Raw genomic sequence first — 26,198 nt, forward strand, 5'->3', positions numbered from 1 at the left:
CCCATCCTGGCCTGTGGTGGGGAATGGGTACACAGGAGAGGGAGGGCTCCCTGCCCGTCAGTGAGGAGGGCCACTAACAGGTGCATCGTTATTTGCTCTTCTGCCTCCCACCCCTTGGCCCCAGACCTTCACCCACCCCACCCTCAGCCACACGCAGTCCCTTCCCCCTTCCCCTCCCTCCCACCCCCACCCGCACCTCCCCAAGGACAAGCAAAGTTATTACAATAATGAATTAGCCAGCCCGCTTACTGCCGCCACTGGCGAAGACAATTATCCCCCCCGCACATCCCTAGCCGCTGCTCGGCTCCCTCATAAAGACGGGCTTTTGGGGCCGCTTTGTGCTTTGATTGGAAATGAAGAGATTGCTAATTAGGGAACACCTGCTGGGACCCGGGCTGGCAGGAACAACGGCGGCAGGACGGACTGAGCGGCCATTGCAGGCGGGGCAGCATGTGCATGTGAGTGCGGCTGGGTCCGTGTGTGCCCACCAGGGTGGTGGGGGGACGCGAAAGGAGAAAACGGAGCCTGAGCTACACGGGCACCTCGGAGATTTAATCCCACTCCCCGCCACCCCACCTCGGAGCCGTAAACAAAACCCAGACATTTTATGGAGCTTTTCACCTTTTAAAGGATGCTAATTTGTTTATGGATGGCTATAATTCTGCTTGTGTTTGCATAGGTCAGTGTCTGGCGTGTGGCGTGCATGTTTGTGCTGTGCACAGCTGTTTCCAGCTGGGCCAGCCGGCATCAGGATGCACGGAGCCTCCCAGCTCCCCGCAGAGGGACAGGGACAGGGTACTGGCACAGAGAGGGCCTGCTGGCCCCGGGACTGCCTGGTAGCAGTGTTGGGGACATAAGGTCAAAGGGAATTAAACCTGAGATTGACTTGATTGTTTATTCTAGGGTTGGGAACCACCCACTTCTCCTTGGTCTCTCCTGGGCCCTGGGAAGACAAGTTCTGGGGTGACCCCTTTCCCAGAATGTGATCCAATTTGACACTGGAGTTAGTGGGGTGTGGTGGCTAAACAGGTACCCAGTTGCTTTTTCTAAATGCCATAAAATCCTGGCTGCCAAGCCCCTTCCCTCCTCTGACACTCCCAGCCCCGTAACCATGCTGACCCTCAGCTCCCTTCACAACCTGCCTTTTCAGCCCCTGCTCCCTTCCGAACTGGACTCCACAAAAATGTATTGAGCAACTACTCCACGCACCAGGGATGAAACACACACTGCTCTTTGGGGCATTCTTTTGAATATTTGCAACAGAGTTCCTGCCTCAAGAGATGTCAGTCCTGGAGGGAAGACAGATGCAGCAGTGCGTAACTGGGATTCAGGAGTTAACTGCAGATGGGTACAGAGTCCGTAAGTGCACCAGAGCAGGGGAGATGATGCCTGCAAGAGGAGGCATGAGGAGGCTTCTCTGAGAAGGGGAGAATCTAGCAGAGTCATGGAGGGTCTGTGTGAGCCAGGACACACAGGATATAACCCAGCCTGGCCCACGTTCAGGAAAACAGGGTGTTGCCGCATAGCTGGTGCATGGACTCAAGGGCAGTGGAAGGGCAAGAGGGCGGTGGAGGTGGGTGTGAGCCCTGGGAGGTGTGCAGGGGTGGAGGTGGGGCAAGAAGGGCCCTGGTCTTAGATGAACGGTGGCACCTAACACATGGGCACACATGCACCTTTTTAAAGGCTGCCTGTGGCACTTGTATGTGGATTGGGGACATTGATAGGAGTCCCCCAGAACATGATGGTCCTGGTCCCTGACTCAGGGGGCTTAAGGGGCCTCCCAGCCAGTACATCTCATTCCTAGGCCAACTCTAGCTGCTTCCTCTCTCTCCTGTGTCTTCCTACATTGGAGGTTTCTAAAACACACAGTGAAGCTTTTGCTAAAAAGCACACAAAGTGTCCCAGGAACTCTGCAGCTCACCCCAAGAGGTAAGGACCCTCCTTGAGGTCCTATATTGGCATAAGCACTGGACCAAGGATGCTCTGACCACCAGCCTCAGTTTTCCATCCTATAAAATGGACAAGTACTCCAACTTGTTTGAAATCTCCTCTGTAGCTCTGATAGAAGTGATTCCATAGTTCCACAAAGCATTGCATGGGGCTGAAGTATAGAACAAGGTCACAAGCACAGGCATTAGGGTGAGACCTGGTTCAAATTCCAGTGCTGCCACTCAACAGCCGTAGGCTGTAGGTGTCATTTAACTCTCCAGGGGCGCATCTTTCTCCCCAGGGGGAATTACAGCAGGTACTTCCTTGGGTTGCTGAGCCTGAGAAGGGATGACAGGAGAGAGTGCCAAGTGCAGTGCCTGCCTCCTCCTCCTCCTCATCATCATCATCCTCCTCCTCCTCATCCTCATCCTCCTCCTCATCCTTATCCTCATCCTCATCCTCCTCATCCTCATCCTCATCCTCATCCTCATCCTCCTCATCTTCATCCTCATCCTCATCCTTATCCTCATCCTCATCCTCATCCTCCTCATCCTCATCCTCATCCTCATCCTTATCCTCATCATCATCCTCATCCTCATCCTCATCATCCTCATCCTCATCCTCATCATCATCCTCATCCTCATCCTCATCCTCATCCTCATCATCATCCTCATCCTCATCCTCATCTTCATCATCATCCATCACAAGCTGAATACTTTTCCAGGAAGTCAGGCAAGGAAACCTACCATTTCACATAATGCCAATATCCTTTCAGTAGAATTTAGCAAGTGTCTCTATTTTCTGAGAAACTTGTCCAATTTTCCCCTTGGACTCATTTGAGTATAGATACTTTTCAAGGAGTTTCCAGACCTGTCAGAGAGTCATGGGAAGCTGGCCAAGCCCCAGGAGGTAGAGACCAGTGGCTCAGCCCACCCCCACTTGGGGCCCTGACCCTTGGGGGCACACAGGCAGCTGCACATGCAAAAGACACCAGGACAAGGCCTCTTGGTTGAGAATCCCTTGTCAACCACTGGCACAGGCTGGGCAATGTGAGCTGCTGGTACTGAAGGGCAGTGGGCTCTTTGCCCAGCAGCCAGGAAGGCCCCCAAGAGAGACACAAACACAAGCCCCTGAGGGGTGGAAGGCACAGCTGCAAGGTCAGCCGGCCGAGGCCGGGCTCTCCCAGCCCAGGAAGCTGCCAAAAACTGGGCATGGGGTCCCGGAAGCTGGGCTGGTGCTGGGCCCAGGCGTGGCGGCTCCAGCAGATGGTGGCCTGTGCGCCCTGGAGCCCTTCCTATGCCTGGGAATGTAACCATGTCAATCTGGAAAAAGCAGCTGGCATGAAGGGTGCTTTTTTCCCTGCTCTGTGCGGGGCACAGCCAGAGAAGAAAGCCAAGTGGCCTTCAAAGGCGCAACTGCATCCTGAAATTGGAAGTCGGGGGGAGTCATGCAGCCCCAACGCCTTCCAAAGCAAACCCCATTCCTACCCTCTGCCCACGTCTACAGCCAAACTCTTGAGTCAGCAAAGTTCTAGATTACACTGACCTTGTTACCATCAAAACTCTTCTCACTCAAAACTCTTCTCACTCAATGCTTTTGTGTCCACAAGCCCCCAGCAACACTCACTGTCCATGGACTTAAGCTATAAGAGGAGCCAGTGCTTCCTCATGCCTCATCACCCTTGATCCCTAGAGTAGCCCTGCGAGGCTGGATTTTATTATCCCCTTTGTGCAGACGAGAAAACCGAAGTGCAAAGAGGCAGAGTAACTCACCAAGGATCCTAAAGCTAATAAGCATCAGAGCCAGAATATGAGCCCAGATTTCCCAAGTCCGAAGTCTGGACTTTTATCATCCCCTCTGCTGGCCTTGGGCTAACAGCTGTCCATGCATAGGTTTCTTCACTTCAGCACCGGGACACCATGCATCTTGAGTTTCTTTTTCCTTCCCTCCCTCCCTCCCTTCTTTCTTCTTTCTTTCCTTCTTCCTTCCTTCTCCCTCCCCCTCCCTTCCTCTATTTCTCTTTTTTCGTTTCTTTTCTTTCTCTCTCTCTCTCTCTCTCTCTCTCTCTTTCTCTCTCTCTCTCTCTTTCTTTCTTTCTGTTTTGGCAGTGCAGAGAACAGAACGATGTTAAAAACACATCTGAGCATGGCATCCTGAGTGGGTGTACAAGAAACCAACTAGGCAGACACAGGCCCTCAGACTGGCACAGAGTGAATGCATGGGTCCCTGAGACAGATGTGATTGCAATCAGTGATGGATGCCGGCATGTGGATTGGGGGCGCTTTGCTCTTGGCCTTTATCTCACTAGGGAGGCTTTACGGTGGAGGTGTCTCAAAATAAACACAGAGAAGATGCGATGTGGCATAGGGCTGGAGGAGGGCCCCAGCCTGTGGATGTGCAGCACAGGCGGGTGATGGGAAGAGGAGGCTGAGTAGAGCAGAGGAGTTCACGCAGGGAGAGGCTCAAGCCCTTGGGGCCTGGGATGAGCTGGGCTGTCTAGAGTTACTGTGGGCCAGCACGCCCTCATGGCCCTGACCTCCCCCATTTCACCAGCTCAATGTTCCCAGAAGGAGGTATCCAAGCCCTGCTGGTTTAGCGGCAAGATAACATGAGCTGTAAGAGGCAACCAGGCTTGAGTTTGAAACTTGTCCTTGCCGATGCACAGATCTGCCACCTCCTCAGCCAGAGGATTGCTTGAGCCCAGGAGTTTGAGACAAGCCTGGCCAACAAAGTGACAACCTGTCTGTCCAAAAATGCAGAAAATTAGCCAGGCATAGTGGTACATGCCTGTAGTCCCAGCTATTCAAGAGGCCAAGGCAGGAGAATTGCTTGAGCCCAGGAGGTCAAGGCTGCAGTGAGCCGAGTTCATACCACTCCACTCCAGCCTAGGCAACAGAGTGAGACCCTCTCTCAAAAGGAAAAAAAAAAGAGGAAGAAAGAGAGAGAGAGAGAGACCAAAAATTGGGGACTGTAAGAATGCCAGACAAGGTAGGGAAACAAAATGTCCCTAAGGAAAGCAGATTCTCTAGAGACAAAAAAAAAAGCTCTCAGTTGGATCGTCTAACTTCAGTGATCTGAGGTTTTCAATGTGACTCTGTGGCTTTGAGAAGAGGAGGAAGTGCCGAACATTAGAAATCACATCAGGGACTTCTAAACTTCCGTTAGCATCCCCCAGACGCCCCCCACCCGCTGCATGCAGGAGGGACACTGCAGGCTGTGGCAGGCCCTGGAGAGAAAGCAAAGCCGGAGGCAAGGCAGAAACCTGATGAACCTATGTCCATGGAAGGTCACAGGCAGAGAGAGGATAAACACTTTGTCCCAAACGGTGAGCGCAGGCTGGACTCCATCCAAGGTGGGGAGATGTTATAACTCTCCTCAGGAATGTGATTAGCATCCTAAGAACCGAGGTGGGCGGATCAAGCGGAGATAAAGGTCACAGGAGAGTGGGCATGGAGGCCAGCTGCCCGAGGCGGTGGCTTCGGCATCAGCAGGAGACCCCACTGCCCACGGCTTGCTCCCTGGACGAGAAAGCCTGGCAGAGGACTAAGGCTGGGTCAGCCCACATGGAGGGCCGATCAGGTACACGTCCCCCAAGGGGTTAGGATGGTATCCGTGGTGGGAGAGGTGATGGACCACCAGTTACAGGTCTCAGGAAAGATGACTTGTGGAAAGAGTATGGTGGGGAAAAACACAATGGAATGAAAATGTTGTCTATGGGATGCTGAAGGGAGGCCAGAAGGTCAAAAGTGGGGAAGGAGATGGTCCAGGAAGGTGTGGACGTGATAAAGTAGGGGAGGATGAGCAGCGTGTGCTTTCCGAAAGAGCCCCCCGCAACACAGGCACTTGGAAAGGCTAAACCTGCAGATGAGGTCTGCATTCTCCAACATGGTTCCTAGCTCCTCAGCGGAGATTTTTAAAAACTGATTTGTGGAAAAGCAAGCTGTGAGCAGTTCCAAAGGAGAGCTAAGGCTGATTAACAGAGGGCTGACCTGGCAGAGGCATCTGTGTTGTCATCTTTACAAGGACGCAGGGACTTGGGGAATTAAAGCGAGAGTATCAGGACCTCCCTTTCACATGGGTCTGTGAAGGAGGACACTCAACCCTTCTCAAAGAAAATACATAAAAAGACGAAAACTTTGAAAATGTTGAGCTGAGTTCAGTGTACATGTAAATGATACAGAAGGGTATTCACGTGCTTGCCTGTTTGCACTCAGCCCTGTTGCCTATTGTGGAAGGGGATATTTGATGGTCCTGTTTGCTATCTGGGTGACCTTAAGCAATATCTTTAACCTCAGTGCCTCAGTTTCCTTCTCTGTATAATGGGAAGAATCCTAATACCTACATCTTTCAGTCATTCCAAGGATAAGTGAAACAAACTACAGAAAGTTTCCAACACAGAACAGGCTCTCAAAAAATGCCTCTTTCCTTCTCCCACACACAGAAGAGTGATACAGAGGTGGCACACTTGAAAAAGTCAAAAACCAGGCAAGCCGTAGACAGCAAGGTAAGGAAACAATAAAGAAACGTCTTAGGGAAATGCCATGATTAGGTATCGGGTAATTGTACAGTCAACGAGCAGAGGTGATTGTCAGGGTGAAAATGTCTTTCACATTATAGAGCAAAAGAGAGATACTGAAGAATTCTTAAAGCTTTTAAGTCATGATATGGTTTAACCCCAATGTGAAAACTGCTGGTTCAAGAAAACACGAGATTTTGGCGGATAGAGAACAAAGCATGTCCCCAGGCCCAGTATGGAAATGACAAAGACCCAAGATTACCTGGACTGCGAAAGTCCAATTGTAAGAACAGTTCTGGGAAATTTGGGTGGAAGACCAAAGGGAAGGCCTGGGATCAAGGGTTCAATATATCAAGGAATCACTTCATAAATTTCATAAAATGGCAAAGACAGGAATGGAAAGGGGCACAGAGACCAGTACAGTTAAGGACTTAAGAAATAAGTTAGACACACTAAAAAGAATTGTCGCACAGCAATTAATGATAAAATCAAGGCCATTTAGTAAAAAATAAGAAAAAATCTTTATAAGGAAGCACATAGGGACCCAGAAAATGGATAAGGGATATTTTGTACTCTGAGGTCTCTTTATTTAGCAAGTCTCCAAATGTAATATTTTTAAATTAATAGAGTATGATAGAGAGAGGGGGGAAAAAAAAAAAAACAACCAGAGACAGGGAGTAGAACGGGCATGGAGAGAAAAGTAAGCATGGCATTCAGGAAACAATGTCATCCCTCCAAGGGGTTTTCAGGGGGTTTGTTTGGGGCAGCTCAGTTTACATATTATTACAAACATATTCTCCAGTTCACACCATGAAGGCATGAACCGCCACCCCTGACCCATGAGGGAGGGCCTCAAGGGAGGAAATTAAAGCTGCTAGGCATGATCAGCCAGGCCTGTGGCATTTCTGGAAACAGCCAAGTGGATACTGGGCTGCAGGGGCTGGCATCCACTTTTGTGTCATTTCTCTCATTAGTACATCCAAAGCGTGTCAAGTGCCTGTCATGTCCAGGCTCAGTGCTAGGCCAGGCCCACCACTCCCTGCCTACAGAGTCCTTAATTCTGGAGGGGAAACAGACAGGCAAACAGCAGTCATACAAAACGATCACTTCCCAGGAGGGGCACAGGAGAAGTCAGGACTGAACAGAACAGTCCTTGGAGATCATCTGGTCCACCCATTCCTTTTATAGACAAAGAAACAGAGGCAGAGAGAGACAAAGTGGCTTGTAGAAAGCCACCAGGCAGTGGCTTGTGGAAGCTAATCTGAATGCTTGCTCAATATGCTGCTACAAAATCAGTTTTATTCCTGTGAGCAGTTTGGTAGCCTCCAAGGCAGTGTCCGACTGCATCAGTTGAGTGTCATATTTGAAGGTAATATTTCTGATATTTTTAGCAAGTAGATTCCACAGGTTTAATAACAATACATTCACTGCCCTCTCTCTGCCTTCATACCCATCTTAAATGATTAGGCAAATTCAACCCCAAAACAAGTGGGGAAACCGAGGAAGCCAAAGCATGCTTGGCAGATGGGTACAGATGATATCCCAATGAGCATCTATTCCTCTTCTCCTGAAGTCGACATTTCATTCCCATGAACATCTTATGTCTGATCCGTAGGCTACATACGGCATATTTTGCATGTTTTAAAATCGTATGTAGATGGTATCATCCTGTCTCTGGACATTTTCTTTAACTCCCTTCCCTTAGCCATGCTGCTGACTGCCCCAGTCCGCCGAGACTATCCGTTAGGTTAACACTGGCTCTGTTTTGAAGCTTCCATCATAAAGGATAGAGATCCGAGAGAAGATTCTGCATGAGAAAGACACCATCGCCATGTTTCCAGTACTCAAGAGTGCAGCCTGAACTTGCAGGGACTAATATTCATCTTGTGGTCTTTTCCCCTGGGCTGAAAGTGATGCTTGATCCCCACTGGTTTCCAAAGGAGCAACAGCATGTGGGATTCTAGAGGCAGAATTAATTCGAGTCATTACATGAGGGTGTTCTCAACTGAGCGCCCTAGAGTAAAGACTAATTACAGGCTCCTTCAAGACTGCTCCCAGCCTGAGATGGGGAAAGAAGAGTCATGGATGGCTGACCACAGTACACCTCATGTGCTCATGTGTGCACAAACACCCAGCCTGGTCGCAAGTCTGGATTTGGATTTTTGCCCAAGAATGTGATGTGAGTTCTACAAGTCCCTTGAAATATACAAATGACACACCCTTAGCGGCATCAGAAATTGCCTATTCTTGTTCCTGTTCTTCTTTCCTTGCCAAGTGCTCCCCAAAGATGCACCATCAAACATGTGGCAAACAGGCAGCCCCACTTCAGCTAGGCTACGCAGAGAAGAGGAACCGGCCCTGTGCAGAAACAACGCTCCAGTGGTTCCGAGCACTTAGTATGCCCAAGCCAAGCCGTGTTAATGGTGTTCCACCTTCGCATCTGAACCACAGCAACCTGTGGACGCGAGGCTATGGAGAGCAAATTTCCATGAGAGGAAAAAGGCTTGGCCAGATCATCTCAAGCCCCAGACAGGCCATGGAAGGATGCTCACTTGGTCATTGGATATGGGAGTGGAGTCCCCCCGCTCCCAGTAGAGAATTGCAAAGGATGGGGGCATGTTTTTAACCACCTGTCGATGTGTGTGCATACATGTACACACTAGGGTAATTGTGGTCAGACATCCATGGATGGCTCAAGACAACAATTTCTGCTATTACTGGCAAGCTATTCGGGGGACTTTGGGAGGAATGTAGGCACTTTGAAAGTTTCCTCTCTTGGCCTTTCTGGCACCAGGCCCTGCAAAAGGATTATAACAGCCAAAATGTCGTCATCCTCACCCACAGCAGTGGCTTTGAGAGTTTATTATCCAGCAGGTACTATTCAAGGGGCTGACACGGGTCTCCTTTAGTTCTCACAACAACTTAATGAAGGAGATGTTCTTATAACCCACGTTTTACAGATGAAGAAACTGAGTGTGAAGTGGAGAGGCTGGAGCAGTTGCCCAAGGTGACAGCTGTTACAATGCGGATAAGGCCCCAGGAGCTTGGCGCTGAAGCCCGCTTTTCACAAAAACTGCTTCATGGAGGTCGCCATTCGGGAGAATAATTTAGTCCAAAATTGGTAAGCACTTCCAGTTTAAAGGCATGTTGATCCTCTGATTTTTGTTTGGCTTCACACCAGTGCTGGGAGACACTCAGCGGAGCTATCAGCCCCACATGGCAGGCGAAGAAATTAAGCTACAGTGAAGTTAAGGACTCGTGTAACTTAGGGGTCCTTAACTTCACTGTAAGTTAAGGGGTCACCCCCATTTGGCAACTCCCCTCCCAAACCTTAACCATGCTCCTCTCTTCCGGTTCTGCTAAAGGACTTTTAGCAAACTGGGAGCCCAGCTGTTGGGCCTCTCCAGACAAGCCCAGGTGCAACTGCTGAGGTGGAGGCCGGGGGAGGGAGGCGCACTTAGGCCACAGAGGCACAAAATTAGGGTCTCTACAAATTAAAGCCAAAATTTTAAATGCAGAATTTGGAAACTTGTTTTTCAACAAGGAACCCTGACCAGCTTTCCACTAACCCCCAGAGGCGCTTATAGACAGGGAAAGATGAGAACAGAAAACAACCCAAGGAAAATGAGGTCAAAGCCACAAAGCACAAGCAAAGCCACATCTGAGCCCAAGGCCTTGGATGAGAGGGACACAGGCCGGCTAACCTGTCTGATTGCTGATGTTAGGAGAACAGTGTCCTGGGCTCATCATCTAAAAATGTGAACTTTTAGAGCTGGAGAACCTGAGATCTCACCCAATGGCTCATTTTATAATCAAAGAAACTCTCTCAATGGCTTATTTTACAATGAAGGCCCTGAAAGCAGGAGTACCTGAATTACCGGCAATCCTGGGGTTGGAACTGGGCTGGACCAGCGGGTACCCGCCTCCTCCCACAGCACCCCGGCCATCCCTCCAACCACCAGAATCTGCAGGTGGAAGCAGTCTCCACCACTGAGCCTCTTTCCAGTTGACTTTCTGTTTTAACTTTTTATTTCAAAATAGTTACAGATTCACAGAGAGTAGCAAAGAAAATCTACAAGGAGGCCCTAGGAACCCTTCACTGTGCCTCCCCCAGCTGACTGGTGTGCATCCGAAGTCCACAATTGTAATATAACTTCAGATCCACGTGGGATGATAGGTCCCTTCCTGAGACTGACTTAGGAACAAACAATCCATTTCTTTCTCATATCTTATCCTACCCCTATTGCTGTAAACGCTAAAACACACACACACACACACACACACACACACACACACACACACAGCCTAATCAGCAATAATTTCACTCCTGACTATTGCTAGAAAGATCAGTAAGCCAAGCTAATCAATTGTCTTAGCCAGACACTTGTCCCCAAGAGATGCCTAGACTTTTCATTGCTATCATTTAACCCTCAGCAGCCCGAGTGTTTATCCCCTGTCTTCCAAATGAGAGCAGAAAAACTGTTCTGGGAAGAATCCAGTGCCTAAAATGATGTTCATAACTTGACACCTTTCAAAAGCCTTGTCTGTGCTAATGGAAGCAGACACTTTGGAAAACTTCAGAAGGAAGGTCTTCCTCTCATGTGTACCCCCCGGGACCAGAGTGGGTAAAGCAAGAGGGGGAGCACGGCGGGCCCTGCAGAGTTTGCACAGCCAGAGGAAGCAGGTATGGCTCAGAAAGGGGCGAGGAGAGAGCATGACAAATGAGGGAAATATTCACAGGAGAGACACCAGTTTAGCAATTAAATTTGACATCGACTTAGACAAAGCTTCTTCACTGAACAGAATAAAATTCCTGGGAAGATTTGTGCACATATGAAAAAAAGACTCGTCTCATTTTATTTTTCTGGAGAGAGGAACATGAAAGCAGGAGAGAGGGACAGAAAGGAGAGAAGGACAGGGGCAAGGGCCGTGATCAATGGGCCACAAGCTGACCTAGCAGTTAAGGCAGGTGGATGTTCATAGCATCAAATCACTCCTCCTGTGATAAAGGGATTCGGAGTGGCCTCATGAGGAAAGAGCTTCTGCAATTCACTCTGCGTGCATTTTCTGAACACATACTACGTGCCAGGCACTGCACTAGGCACTGAATTCAAAGGTGAATAGTAAGGAGACAAAAAGAGAGACGGTGACTACTATTAAGTGAACTATTACTACCAACCGCTAGGAGGGGGAGCCGAGAGGAGGGAGTGAGGCTGTGGGGCACTTTGTAAGATTGGGTGGTACTGAGGTTCATATTCCAGTCACCTGCTTCAATCAGGCAACAATGGCTAAACAGTGGGCAAAGAAAAGGAAGAGAGGGCTTTGCCTGGCAGCATCGTGAGTCCCTGCACAGCGACAAGGAGTACTGAGGGTCTCGGGATGGGGGCATCCCACAAGAGGACACCTCTTGCAGGAACTCCAGTGATGGAGTTTGGACCTATTTGTCAAGTGATCGTGTCAAGAGGGAGGAGGCCAAAGCAGTCACCAGCTGCCCTAGAAAGGCAACCCTGTTGGCTTCAGAGCAAGGACTGGCCCAGCCTGCTGTGTAGGCAGAGCCCACACCACCCTCTGAGAAAGTGGGGTGGAGGGGGTGCAGGAGGGACTCAGAGACCCGAGAACAAAAGTGCTCACTGCAATGTGAGCCAAGGCCAAGAGACTTGACAAAACTCTCTTTCTACAGAGGGGAAAGTCACGCCTTCCTCTGACTGAGGAGTGCTGCCCAAAGCCCAGCTCACATCCTCTGCCCTCCCAGAGTGGTTGAAACAGTGGTTTAAAGGTCCTGGGTTCTTCTCAGGGTAGAGGGCTTCCTCATGGAGTAGCCCATTGGAGGATGAAGCTGCAAGTCTTGCTGACACAGATCTCTGCATGGCCAACATCAGGGAAAATGTCCCCTTAGAGGAAGGCGTGGGAGCCTGCCTTTAATGGTGTAACATGATGTGTGCAGAAGTGAGCCCTCTGTGCTGAACAAATAAAAGTGTCAACACCCATTGGGCCAAGAGCCAAGCACTTCACGTGCGTTTCACCTTCCCAACAATGCTGTGAGGTGGGTTCCATTGTTATCCCCATTTTGCCGATGGTAAAAGTGAGACCTTGAGGGGTTTAGTAGTAGCTCAAGTCTCATAGCTGAGAAAGGGTAGCGTCAGGATTTGAACCTTGGCTGTCTGACTTGGAAGGCGCACACTTAACTACAGGTCTCTACTGTCCATACAGTGGGGGTTAGGGCAAGAGGGCAGGAATTATCAACGATGAGGCAGGCTAACGAAGAGGAATGAAGCAGAGACCCTGCTCGGCGGAGCTCCTGGCCTAATAAGAGACACGCAGAAACTAACAGGTACAGCACAGGGGGTGATTGCAGTCATGGTGGGAGACCAGGCAGGGACCTTGAAGGCCCCAGGAGAAGGGAGAAGGCATCCCAGGAGAGCTGACGTAGACATGTTACAGATGCCACCTTAACTTGAAAGGAGAAATACAAGACTCATAGGCCACCGAGCTTGAAGCACTAAAGAAAGAACAGTGCCCAGGTACAGGGAAAACAAAAAGCCATGGGATGCTAGAGAAAGAAAGTTGGCATCCTGGTGCCTCCGCTGACCTCATGAAGCAGGGGAAAAAGGCCCAAGTGAAAGAAATAGAAACTGCTCACTTGGTTGGTGGCAGAAAAAAGCATGTGTGTTCACAGAGCATGCAGAATCCCCCTGCATCAGGCATTCCTGCCCTCCATTTCCAAAAGGATCTCTCTCCAGGGGAGCCAGGGCCTGTTTCAGCAGCCATATGGCTCTGACTTTCCCCGGAGAAGGAGGGGAGAGCGAGGCCAGAATGCTTGCCTGGACTTAGACTTCTGACCTCAGCTTGGCCTTGACATTGCTCGACCTCAGCCAAGTTGCTTCTCTGGCTGGAGACCAGAGAGTTCTTCACCTGCCTTTACCTGGGAACAGTGAGCCAGGTGGGCTTTGAAGTCCTCACCTGAAGAAAGCCAGTAGGAGAACCAAGGGACCCAGACCAAAAGCAGATCAAAGGGGGAGAAAGGTCCTGTGGAGATGTTAATTGACCGGCTAAAGGGGAAGAATGAGCCCTCGGGACTCCAGGAGCAGGAACCAAAGTGAGAGAGAATCCATTTCTCCGGCCCCACCAGCCTCTCCAGCTGGAACTCTCCAGCTGCTGGCAAATTGAGCCATACTCCTCTGTCTGTATTCTCACCTCCGGACCGGAGCAGGAGAAGTGATTAGGGGAGCTGAAGGCACACAGCCCCTCCAGGCCCTTGGTGAACCAGGGAACGAGTCTGCTGACGGGTGGGGGGCACTCTTTTCTGAGCGTATCAGCTGACTCCAGCTTCAGAGCCTGCACCACAGTTGCCATTTTTGCTTTGTGAAATGATTCACCTCTCTGCAGCTCCACTGCCTTCCACTTTGCAAGCACAGAAGTTGTACAGCAGCCTGAAAATGCTGATGGCTTAACTGGTTTAATTTTTTTTTTTTTTCCCAGCAGCCCTGAGGGGTTTTTAACTCTTTCCTACTGCAGAAACCCTGCTTTTGGAGTTGAATGTTTAAACTCTCACTGGGAGACTCATAAATATTCGGAGTCACTCTCTCCCTCTCTGTTTGATTAGGAAATGAGCCTTTAACTCAATGTAATCCCCAAGCCATTAACAAAAAAGCCCTCCACCGCTCCACTATTAGAATTTCACTCTTAACCCGCTGAGGATTGAATTAGATTAACATAACTACCCACAATCTGAGTTTATTTTCTGTGCCAGATAGAAATGTGTTTTCAAGAAAGGCAAAAAGGGGGAGGGAAAGCAGGAGGGAGAGAAAAAGAGTGGGCGGATAATGACATGTAGAAATAGAGATAAGAAAAAGATGGACAGATATCCTGTAGAAGTGAAGTGGTAGGAAAAGAGCTGCTCGTGGCCTTTAGTTTTAAAATCCTGCCAGCTGCCATTTTAATTGATGGGGTATTTGGAGAGGCCTCAACTATGTAAAATCATTTGAATTAGGGGAGTACTTTCCAGGTATTTGCAGTTCCCTCTCCCTGCACCTGAGCCTGCTGTATTCCAAAGCACCTGCTCATTGGCCCCACGGTTCCCGATTTGGGAGGAGGTCGGGACTGGATTCCTACGTGCTCGAGGACAGCGGGGGGACCCGTAAAACAACAGTGCATGTACACAGGAAACTGCTTGTTTACATTCAGAGAAATAAACACTGACAAGTATGGAATGGGTTAGATTTTGCAGACGTGAAGTCACAGACGGCCCCATGACCAATTGCACTTAAGAAATCAGTTTGAAAAAAGAAATGAGTTTGATGGGAGCTCAAACCACATAAAATTAATCGTTACTGAAGCAGAAACTAAGTAATCAGAGGCTGTCTTATGCAAACACACTGAAGTTTCCCTGAACTGCATCTCTATAACTAAGCCCAGTGGGGCCAAACCACACCCTGAACTTGAAGATGAAAACCAGGCCCTCTATCACACTGTCAGACGAGCCCCTACCTCACCTGAAAGGATCTACAGGTAGCCCAGGCAAGAGGAAGTTGTTAGCTAAATGTCCCAACAAATATTCTTCCCTCTGACCATGAAGGCTATGAGAATACAGGACTTGCTCAGGAATGTGGGACTCTCTCCCACTGCACTTACCCGTGAGTATGGGTCAGGCAGGCTCCAGTGTGCAGGTTGGGGAGGGAAGGGAGAATTTGCTTTTGGTCTAAAAGGCTTTTTTTAAAGCCACACTTTCTCTCGAAAGCTACTGATCTGAAAGTCCTAGAAGTTCAGCTTTGCCAAGAGCGGACTTCTCTGATTTCTGAATGCAATGTCTCAATCACTCCATTCACTTGAGCTTTAATTAACAATAACCCACCAAATCCCACTTCAGCATTGTGGTGAAAAAAACCCTAGCAGGATATATTTACCAAAATAGAGTCCCTTGTAATAGGAAGAATAATAATGCTATGTGTATAATACACTGTAACTCCTAGTTAGTGTTTTTCCCATTCTGGTGTTCTTAGACTTCGCTTCCTATATTAGGTCTTAAATCATGACATTTACCCACTTCTACACCAAACTCCTTGTTCTGAATTTCTCCACTATTGAATGTGGTCTTACTGGCTGAACCTGGGACATTTGCCTTCTAATTTCTCATTGCTTGCTGATCCCCATTCTCCTTTCCAAAATAATGAATGAATGGATTAGAGATATTAATAACCCTAAACAAGACGCAGGTGAAAACATGGAACAAGAAGAAGGAAAATTAAGGTTTCAGAAAGTCAAAATAAAAATGAGATCAAATTGCCTCTCTAAACATATGTGTATATCCATATTATCTAACTTTCATCAAGTTAGATTTGCTGGTAAATCTAACTATTTTGTTTGTAATAAATCAAAAACAATACAGACGTAGCTGCTTTGTGTAATGCTTTTAAATTGTTGGAAAGATTGTTTCTTTGTAGGATATTGTTCTCCCAAACAAATCAAGTAGTCCTTAGCAATATAGCATATGGAATCCATTGTATAAATAGAAACTCATGAATAGAAAAAGAGAGAGAGAGATATATTTAAAAAGTTGTACTTAAGTATACATTAGCCATCATTACATTTTTTTTTCCAAAAAAGGGATACTTCTCCTTTGTAGATAGTATAAAGCAAATCTTCCCAAATACAGGATTTTGGGTGAATACTATGCAGTATCCAGAAACGAAAGTCTCCAATGTTGCATGGGAAGCTTGTGGCAGGTAAGCCCTGTGGATATTGGGACTGTGGCTGGAGAGGCCGAATCTAGAGTCACCGAGGTGCACTCAGAACCTGCTCACTATTCAGATTGTCTGAAACAAGCACAGCTTTGACAAGCCTCGCGATATTAAGTTTCTTCCTTCGCGAAGGATACAGAGCAAAGCAGTCAACAGCCCTCCCTCCACACCTGGCTTTGGCCTGGGACTCTTCCTCCCAGCCCCCAGCCAAGTTCCCTTTCAGAATTAAGAAAACACACCAAATGAGGGAGCCAGCGCCAGCCCGGACAGCCCCAGATGGCAGGACAAACCCTCAGCTCTCATCCTGACTTCCCAAGGCAACCTCGCTCCACAGAGGGGAGGGGGAAGTCATTATCTTTAAGGTGCTATAGAAAACTGCTCATCGGCGCTGTGGGGACTCTCCCTGAACCTGGAAGCTCCCAGGTTGAAACCAAGTCTTCCAGGAGCCCCCTTCATTACCTGCGCTGTGGGCACTGGGTCTTCCTGGGTAACCTTCCCCAGCTTGCCCTACACCGAAGCTGCCAGCAAATAAAAGTTTTCATGCTGGGCGACATCTCCACCCTGCTGAGCCACATGTAAACTTTCTCTTGCCCTTCTGGTGTACTTACTTCTTTCTCAGTGAAAACAAACAAAAATCAAAGGGAACTCACTGCCTCCAAGTGAGTTTGTGTCACCGTCCCACCCAGCCATTCGGAGACCCTGTGACCTTCCCGTGACAGTCTAAGAAAGGCAACATTTTCCTCTCGGCCACACAGGGATGCTTCAGAGTGCGGAAAACCAGGATGAAAGAACAGGCATGGGGAGATATTTTTATCCATTAAAAGGGGGAGAGAGAGAGAGAGAGAGAGAGAGAGAGAGAGAGAGAGAGAGAGAGAGAGAGAGAGAGAGAGAGAGAGAGAGAGAGAGAGAGACAGGGAGAGTGTAAGAAAGGGGACAGAAAGGGACCCGCAGAGTCTGGGGAAGAGAAAGGGAGCAGTTGGGTTACTCACATGCTTGGGGCTGGCGTGGAGAACAGGGCTGGGGTGGAATGCGCGGCCTCTCAGGTGCTTTCAGTTGCTGATAACTCGTTGCTCCGCTCCTCCGGTACCAGCTGACAGTCCCCTGTCTGTGTCTCTTTGTGACTAAGGACACAGTACTCCCAACCTATAAATAGATCCCGACTCTGTGATTGATATAACAGGCAGCTGACAAAAAAAAAAAAAAAAAAAAAAAAATCTCACAACCATAACCAGGTCTTAAAACAGCAAAAGACTCTAGACTTTCAACTCCACTGAGCCCCATGCAGACTCCACAGCCACTGATGGACACAGGAAAGTGTGGAAGAAAAATATACCATGAAGGGAAGGAGGAACAAGTGAAAATGGGGGGGGGGGATGTGGAAGACAAGGACTCCTCTAGTGGTGTGCAGCAGTCACTTGGGGTCACAGGAGAGCTGGTGACTGATGGTGGGCAGAAAGTGAGGGGAGGAGCCAGGGCAGGAGGTCCTGACCTGGAGAAGGAGAGAGGCCCCCCTCCTCTGGATCCTGAGCCTGTCAGGGCCCTAGTCAAAGTCCTGACTTGGGAGCATTCGTCAGCTCAAGTGCTTTCCACGAAAGTTTCCATTCCTCCTGCCAAATTAGGAGGCAGGGAGGGAACTGAGCTTTCCCAGCTCAGGGGCCAGGCAGGCTTCTTGGGGGCCATGCAGAAGGCTCCTGGACGGTGAGTGAGAAAGTGCAGGTGCCTGGTGAGGCCGGGTCTTTGAAGAGGCCAGGAGATGGCATTCCCAACAAAAGAATGACCTGAAGTTGAAAGGACTTGGGGGTGTCATTCTCTCCTTTTTCCCTAAAGATTTCCTAGGAGATCAAGTCATCTGAAAAGGGTTCCTTTTTGGAGAACAAGCCCCACTCTTTGGGGCACTGGAGGGTCTCTAAGAAGCACTGCCTGCCCTCGTTTCTACAAAGTTGGGGCAGCCTCTCTGGGGCAGGCCAGTCTGCTCTGAAAGCTGAGCCAAGGGACTCAGTTTCTGGAAGATAGAAGAATCATGATGAAATGGCACAAGTATGGGTGGTCCAACAGTTAACCAGGCGAGCATGCATTAACCCGGAGGGCTTCCCATCTGCAATCAGGAGACCCATTTGCTTCAACTACACAGGCTCATCTGCCTTGATTTTCTGGATTTCTTGTGCATGCTAATTGAGGCAGAATTTCCGAGGAGATTCCCCTTTAAGAGGGGTCATAGGATGAACCCCTTGCTGGTGTGGGTAAGAGACAGGTACTTCACCATCCTTGAAACTTCCTGATCCCCAGTTTTTTTTTTTTTTTTTTTTTTTTTTTTTTTTTTTTTTGAGATGGAGTTTCGCTCTTGTTACCCAGGCTGGAGTGCAATGGCGCGATCTCGGCTCACCGCAACCTCCGCCTCCTGGGTTCAGGCAATTCTCCTGTCTCAGCCTCCTGAGTAGCTGGGATTACAGGCACGCGCCACCGTGCCCAGCTAATTTTTTGTATCTTTAGTAGAGACGGGGTTTCACCATGTTGACCAGGATGGTCTCGATCTCTCGACCTCGTGATCCACCCGCCTCGGCCTCCCAAAGTGCTGGGATGACAGGCTTGAGCCACCGCGCCCGGCATTGATCCCCAGTTTTTAAAAGAAATGAAGTTGAACTTCCTCTTCATGTTAGATCTAATCCCTTACTCTCCAGGTTATCAGAATCTGTGAAGATGGGGTGATATCTAAGCTGTTGAAGTCAAAATCCTACTTAATGTGTAGGACTTCCAATATTTCCACCAGTAGCCTGCCGTTGGAGTATGAGCTCCAAGAAGGTAAAGACTATGTGTTTGTCTTATTCACCATCACATCCCCATGATACCTGATCCATAGTAAGACCTCCTGAGTATGGATTGATTGATTGATTGAATGAATGACTGATACTTAAAATACTAGCCTTTGAGTCACTCCTTTGGACTAAGCAAGACACTCTCTAGAAATGTCTGTATCATAAGAGTGTCCCTAGGAAGGTCCAGAACTGGGAGTGAGACTTTAAGCAGATAGAATCTAACTGCTATTATTTTCACTCACACTTTCATCTGAGAACCGCCGCCCTTCTGGGCACCAGGCCAGTGATGCCAGTGGTCAGCCACCAAGTAGTCCCCTCTAATCAGGCCTGGCCACACACAGGGTTCTCTGCAAGTTTAGTTGCTGGAAATACAGGTAACCCTGCGACAGGGCTCTAGAGAGACTCTCATGCTGATGACTGATAGAAAGGCTCTGAACTGTTCTGGAAATGTTATGGAATCAGCCAGAATGCTTGCATAACAGTATATATATGAAAGCCCCCTGGGAAAATATGCAATGGACACATAAAAAATGTACATACATGCAATGTGTAATAATCAAATCAGAGCATTTAGTATTCCCATCATCTGGAACATTTGTTGTTTCTTTGTGGTGAGAACATTCAAGATCCTTTCTTCTAGCTATTTTGAAATACACCGTCCAATGTTGTTAGCTATAACCATCTTTCTGTGCAATGGCACACCACAACTTCTTTCTCCTATTTACCTGAGACACCGTACCACTAACCAATCTCTCCCGTCCACCCCTCCACTCCCCTCCCCAGCCTCTGGTAACCACTATTTTACTCCCTAAAACCACTATTTTACTTCTAAGAGGTCAGCTTTTTTAGATTCTGCATAGGAGGAAATTCACCATTTTAAAGTGTGCAGTTGAGTGGCGTTAAGCACACTTACAATGTTGCACAGCTATCTATCACCACTGTACAGTTCCAGAACATTCCATCACCACCAAAGAGATCCCTGTACACATGAAACAGGTACTTTCTGTTCCCCCATTAGTCTGCTGGGGCTGCCATAGCAAAAGACCTCAGACTTGCTGGTTTAAACAAAAGGCATTTATTTGTCTGTCTGTCTGTCTGTCTGTCTTTCTTTCTCTCTGTGTCTTTCTTTCTTTCTTTTCTTCTCTTTCTCTGTGTCTTTCTTTTTCTTCCTTCCTTTCTTTCTTTCTTTTATGAGACAGAGTCTCACCCTGTCACCCAGGCTGGAGTGCAATGGCATGATCTTGGCTCAACACAACCTCCACCTCCCAGGTTCAAGCAATTCTCCTGCGTCAGCCTCCCAAGTGGCAGGAATTACAAGTGCCCACCACTATGCCTGGCTTGAACTCCTGACCTCATGATCCACTTGTCTCGGCCTCCCAAAGTGCTGGGATTATAGGTGTGAGCCACCATGCAGGGCCCTTATTTCTCTTTAACATATGCATTTTGGGGACCCTAGCTTCCAGCAACCACATATCTGCTTTCTGCCTCTACAGATTTGCCTATTCTGTCTATTTCATATAAACAACATCACACAATAAGTGTTCCCTTCCTAAACTCTTAACCCCATGTGTCTATTCTGCAGAAACAAGGAGACTGACCTTTTTTGCAGTACTTTTTGTTTTGTGTGGTCTGCCAGACACTTGGTCTACATCCAGCCCAGTTCTTAACCCCTCAGTCTGGGGGTGAGCCTCCCAGCCTAAGAAGTCAGTGACCATTTGTGAACACCTGTTATGTACTAGCTGCTTCACCTGGGTTTTCTTGTCGCATCCTCGGCAAATACCCACAGGAAGAATTGTTACTCCCTTGTATTAGTCTGCAAGGGCTGCAGAAGAAAGTAGCCAAACCTGGGTGACCTAAAGCAACAGAAATGTATTGGCTCCCAGTTCTGGAGGCTGGAAGTCTGGAATGAGGGTGTCAGCACTGTTGGTTTCTTCTCAGGGCTCAGAGGGAGAATCTGTCCAGGCCTCACTCTTAGCTTCTGCTGGTTTGCTGGCAGTCTTTGGGGTTCCTTGGCTTACAGATGCACCATCACCTCAATCTGTGCCTTCAGCTTCATAGTACGTTACCCCCGTGTGCGTGTCTTGTCTGTGTTCAAATTTCCCCTTTTGATAAAGACACTAGTCATTGGATGGGGGTCCACCCTAATGACTTCGTCTTAACTTGATCATCTGCAAAGACCTTATTTCCCAATAAGGTCACCTTCACAGGTACTGGGAGTCAGGACTTCAACATCATTTTGGGGAGACACCATTCAACCCAGAAGATCCCCTTTTACAGAGGAAGCAACTGAAAGCTCAGGAGGTCTTGCACCTGGAAGGAGACAGAGCTGTGTGTCACCACAGAAAAGACAAAGGCAGAGGGAGGTGGGCCCTTGACTGCTCCTCTCTGGCCGTGGGGATGTGTGCACCTGCTGGCTCAGTGCCACCGTGCTCCATTTGGCTCGCTCCAGCATCATTAGTCCCGGCACATCAAGGTGACTTTACATTGTTTACAAGGGCCACTGAAAGTGCAGTCATCCCCCTCCCACACTGTCTTATCAACTCATTTACCTTTCCGAATTCCCTAACATAGACTGCCAGCCAGGAGGGGCGGACAAGGACCTGCAGTCCAGGAAGGGCCTGCCTCCACTTTATCTGAAAAGAAAAATCTATCTGCTTGGGGATAGACCTAAATGCAACACACCGGTGCGGCTAGGCCATTAATCATCTCTGGCAGGGACACAGACCAGGGAGCAGCATTGTGGGCACGTTGGCTTTAAACTCAAGGGCGAGGAAGCTTTGGGGACGCTGCTGGGCACAATGCCTCCAGAGGGCGTTCCACGGGTGCATTGGGTGGGGTCACACATGGTCCTCTTCCCATGCTGGTGACATCTTGCATGGGAAGAGGAGGCAAGAAGGGTAGACTGACACCCTCAAAGGATTCCCCAAAAGCAGGTGCTCCCGCTGAAGTAAACACCCACTCCCTGGTGGAAGCAGAATGCCTTTTGACCAGGAACCCATTTGGCGAGGAACTCTCCACACCCAGCAGTTTGTCACACGCCCATAATCCCCCGGGGATGCTGTATTCTTCTTAGAGGAAGGGAAGCTGTCAGAACAGAAACTCGTGGAATAACAGGAGACCTAAGTCCACAAATCAAAGGCCCTCAGGCCCAGCCTCCCCTCTCCCCACTGCTACCTTTTCCTTACTCCAAGAGACCTGCCCTGCTGCCCAGCCAGCCTGCATGGCATCCCATAAACACGCTATCCCAGCTAGGCGTGTTCCTGGCTCCACTGCCTTCCTTCTCTCTCACTTAATTTCTATTCATTCTTCACGGCCCAGCTCAAGTGTGACATCTCACCTGTCCACCACTCCCTGTCCACAGCAGCCCTCACCTCCAGTTTCCTCCCATCACCAACAACACATCTCATCTGAGTGTCTGTCACATCTCACATCGTCTTGAGGAGTGTGCTGGCTTCTCACCTGTGTTTGTCTCCAGCCGCCAAAAAAAGCAGTCATAATGGAACAATCGCTGTCATTCATTGTGTGCTAAGTTCTGTGGAAAGCAGCTGATCTATGTCCCCTTATTTAATCCTTACAACTACCCTGATGGTCAGTAATTATTTTCTCCAGTTCATCGGCTGGGAAACCAGCAGGCCAAGCGGCCAATGACTTGCCCAGGTTGGACAGTGGGTAAATAGTAGAGTTAGGACCAGCCTCTGCCTGGCATGAAAGCCTGTGCTCACAGCCTTTCTGCTACGGCCCCCACCCAAGTGGGGTGGGGGGGGGGTACATAGTGACACTTCCTCATGGTGTTAGTAAACTAAAGGAATAGGATTTCCACCGAGAATACAGCTGGAAGAGAATGGACAAAGAGAGATGGACTTGCACTGGCTGGGTTACCCTGTGGGGTGTTCCCAGAACTCAGGGCATATCTGCGATGATTTGAGTCTTTTGCTCTGGCTGAGTAAGAGAAAGATCTTAGAACCCAATGGCTGCTGGGAGATTTCCCAGTTATTGGATAGACCCCATGGGGAACAGTTAGAGCACCCTAGTCTTTCCTTCAGGATGGGATTTAAAGCAGGCAAAGAGAGGTGAGGGGTAGGAGATGGACAAGGGTGAAAAGTTTAGGAAGTCTCAGAGCTGGGTGTGGCCAGGGCTCAGGTTGGCCATGGATTCTAGCAGCTCTTCCCAGGCCTCAAGTCTTGTTCCTTACAAATTGGGAATAGGGAGTCTGATCCCAAATCTGCTCTATAAAATGGGAGGGTTGAAGATACCTATACAATCCTGGTCAGCAATAAACATGCTATTCTTCTGCAGTTTTTCAGAGGTATCATTAGTATGCTTTGATCAAAAGCAGGCAGAAGCCCACTGTGGCTAATAAGCAGAAATATCATTTTTTGAAATGATATAAAGTCACTCATATTTTAAAAAGGAAAGACTGGCCAGGCACAGTGGCTCAAGCCTGTAATCCCAGCACCTGGGGAGGCTAAGGTGGGCAGATCGCTTGAGGTCAGGAGTTTGAAACCAGCCTGGCCAACATGGTGAAATGCTGTCTCTACTAAAACTAAGAAATTAGCCAGGCGTGGTGGCAGCCACCTGTAATCCCAGCTCCTCAGGAGACTGAGGCAGAAGAATCGCTTGAACCTAGGAAGCAGTAGGTGCAGTGCACTCCAGCCTGGGTGACAGAGCAAAGCGTCATCTCAAAAACAGACAAACAACAACCAAAGGAAAGACTGAGGAAATGAGGGTGGCTCTGGGGGTCTGAGAACAGAATGTGATGGGTGGTTTCTTTGGGACACAATCACTGGAATGAATGAGCTCCAAGCAACTACTAGCCCTGCTTCCTTCCACTCAAAGGCCAAAAGCCCAGGAAAGACACTGACCGGCTCAGGCTGGGTCACATGACCATGGTGGGTGGTGAGGAGGTCGGAGAGGCTGACAGCTCACCAGGACTCTGCACAATGGGAGAAAAGTCATTCCCCGAAGAGAAACTAGGGTGCTGTCACCTCTCTGAAAGGAAATGGATGCTGGTAGTCAAACTTTAAAAGTAGAAATTGTCCAGCACTCTAAGGAATATGAATTTGCCATACCAAAAAAAAAAAAAAAATCTCTGGGGGTTTTGAGCCTTTTAAGGGATAGAGAGATTGATGGCAGCCCTCTACCATATCTCAGATAAGCTTCTGTTTTTCCTCCTGCCCCAGGATACCGGCTCCATCCAGCCCCGTGACCAGCCCCTCTCCAGAACTCTGTCCTATCAGTTCTCCCCTCCCTCTCTCCCATCATTGATTCTCTCCAATGACTCCTTCCACAAAACTAACTGAAATGCTTTAAAATCTGCTCTATTCAAAATCAAAACAAAACAAAACAAAACTGCATTGTGTTTAACCCTGCCTTCCCTTCAGTCTACTTCCCTTGATTGTAAAATGTCACCCTCCCTGGACCGTGGGTCTTACTTTTAGATTCCTAATAAGTCTCCCTTCTACATGTGGCTGCATTCATAACCAGGTAACTGCAGTAAGTGAGGTGTGCTCAAAGCCAGATTCATCATCTTCTTCTATAAACACATGCTTCTGCCTGTGTTCCCTCTTAACTAACAGTACCACCACCCACCTCATTCCCCAAACTGGAAGCCTCCAAGTCACCCTTAACTCCTCCTTCTCCCTCCGCATCTGATTAGCCACCAAGTCCGATCACCAGGATATGGTCAAACTGGAGCTCATTTGTTTCCTCCTAGCAGGTGTGGGGTGATATTGTGGTTCTGATGTGCATTTCCCTGATGATCAGTGCTGTTGAACCTCTTTTCATGTATTGTTGGCTATCTGTATATCTTCTTTAGAGAAGTGTCTATTCAAGTCCTTAGCCCATTTTAAAATCAAGTTATTGGCCAGGTGAGGTGGCTCATGCCTGTAATTCCAGCACTTTGGGAGGGCGAGGCAGGCAGATCACCTGGGGTCAGGAGTCTGGGACCAGGCTGGCCAACACGGTAAAATCCCGTCTCTACTAATCATACAAAAACAATTAGCGAGGCATGGTGGCACATGCCTATAATCCCAGCTACTTGGGAGGCTGAGGCAGGAGAATCGCTTGAACCCAGGAGGCAGAAGTTGCAGTGAGCCACTGCACTCTGGCCTGCCAGACAAAAGCAAAACTCTCAAAATCAATCAATCAGTCAATCAAGTTATTTGTTCTTGTTTTCGCTGAGTTATAGGAATTTCCTGGGTATTCTGGATCGTAATCCCTTATCAGATGTACACTCTGCAGATAGTTTCTCCTACTCTATAGATTATGTTTTAGCTCTGGAGGCAGAGTGACTGTTTGCTTTGCTGTGCGGATTTTTAGTTTGATGTAGTCCTACGTGTCCAATGTTCCTTTTGTTGCCTGTGCTTTTGGTGTCAAATCCAAGAAATCATTGGTAACTTTTTCTCCTATGTTTTCTTCTAGGGGATTTACAGTTCCAGATCTTGCATTTAAATCTTCAGTCCGTTTTGAGTTGATTTTTGTGTATAGTTTAAGTGTTCAATTTCATTCTTTTTCATATGCAAATCCAGTTTTCCCAACACCAGTTGTCGAAAGGACCATCTTGTCCACATGTATCCTTGGACCCTTGTGAAAGATGAGTTGACCATATTCGCATGGGTTTATTTCTGGGCTATCTATTCTACACCATGCCATGGTCTATATGTCTGTTTTCATGCCAGTACTGTACCAGTTTAAATTTCTAGATATTTGTAGTATATTTTGAAATCAGGACGTGTGATGCCTCCAGCTTTGTTCTTCTTGCTCAAGGTTTCTCTAGTAATTTGGGGTCTTTTGTGGTTCCATAGGAATTTTAGATTGTCTCTTCTATTTCTGTAAAAAATGCCATTGAGATTTTTGATAGGGATTGCACCGAGTCTATAGATAGCTATGGATATATGGATATTTTAACAATATCAAGTCTTCCAATCCATGAACACAGGATTGCTTTCCATGTATTTGTGTCTTAATTTCTTTCATCAATGATTTGTACTTTTTAATGTTTTTTGAGATGGAGTCTGTCTCTTTCACCTAGGCTGGAGTGCAGTGGCATGATCTCAGTTCACTGCAACCTCTGCCTTCTAGGCTCAGCAATTCTCCTGCCTCAGCCTCCTGAACAGCTGGGATTACAGACTTGCACCACCATACCCAGCTAATTTTTGTATTTTTAGTAGAAATGGGGTTTCACCATGTTGGCCAGGCTGGTCT

The 26,198-nt window shown here is 48.3% G+C and overlaps 1 protein-coding gene across 1 annotated transcript in view; it reads right to left on the reverse strand.

Annotated features, from left to right (window-relative positions):
- Positions 1-17,354, reverse strand: part of ESRRB (estrogen related receptor beta) — a 188,215-nt gene extending 170,861 nt beyond the window's left edge. Inside the window, exon 1 of the mRNA XM_039469457.2 lies at positions 17,172-17,354. Within this exon, the coding sequence (XP_039325391.2) occupies positions 17,172-17,173 (2 nt within the window). The 5' untranslated portion in view covers positions 17,174-17,354. The remainder of the gene's footprint in view (positions 1-17,171) is intronic.
- Between the last annotated feature and the right edge of the window lie 8,844 nt (positions 17,355-26,198).

Source organism: Saimiri boliviensis, chromosome 2 (genome assembly GCF_048565385.1).
Source record: "Saimiri boliviensis isolate mSaiBol1 chromosome 2, mSaiBol1.pri, whole genome shotgun sequence".
NCBI classification, from domain to species: domain Eukaryota; kingdom Metazoa; phylum Chordata; class Mammalia; order Primates; family Cebidae; genus Saimiri; species Saimiri boliviensis.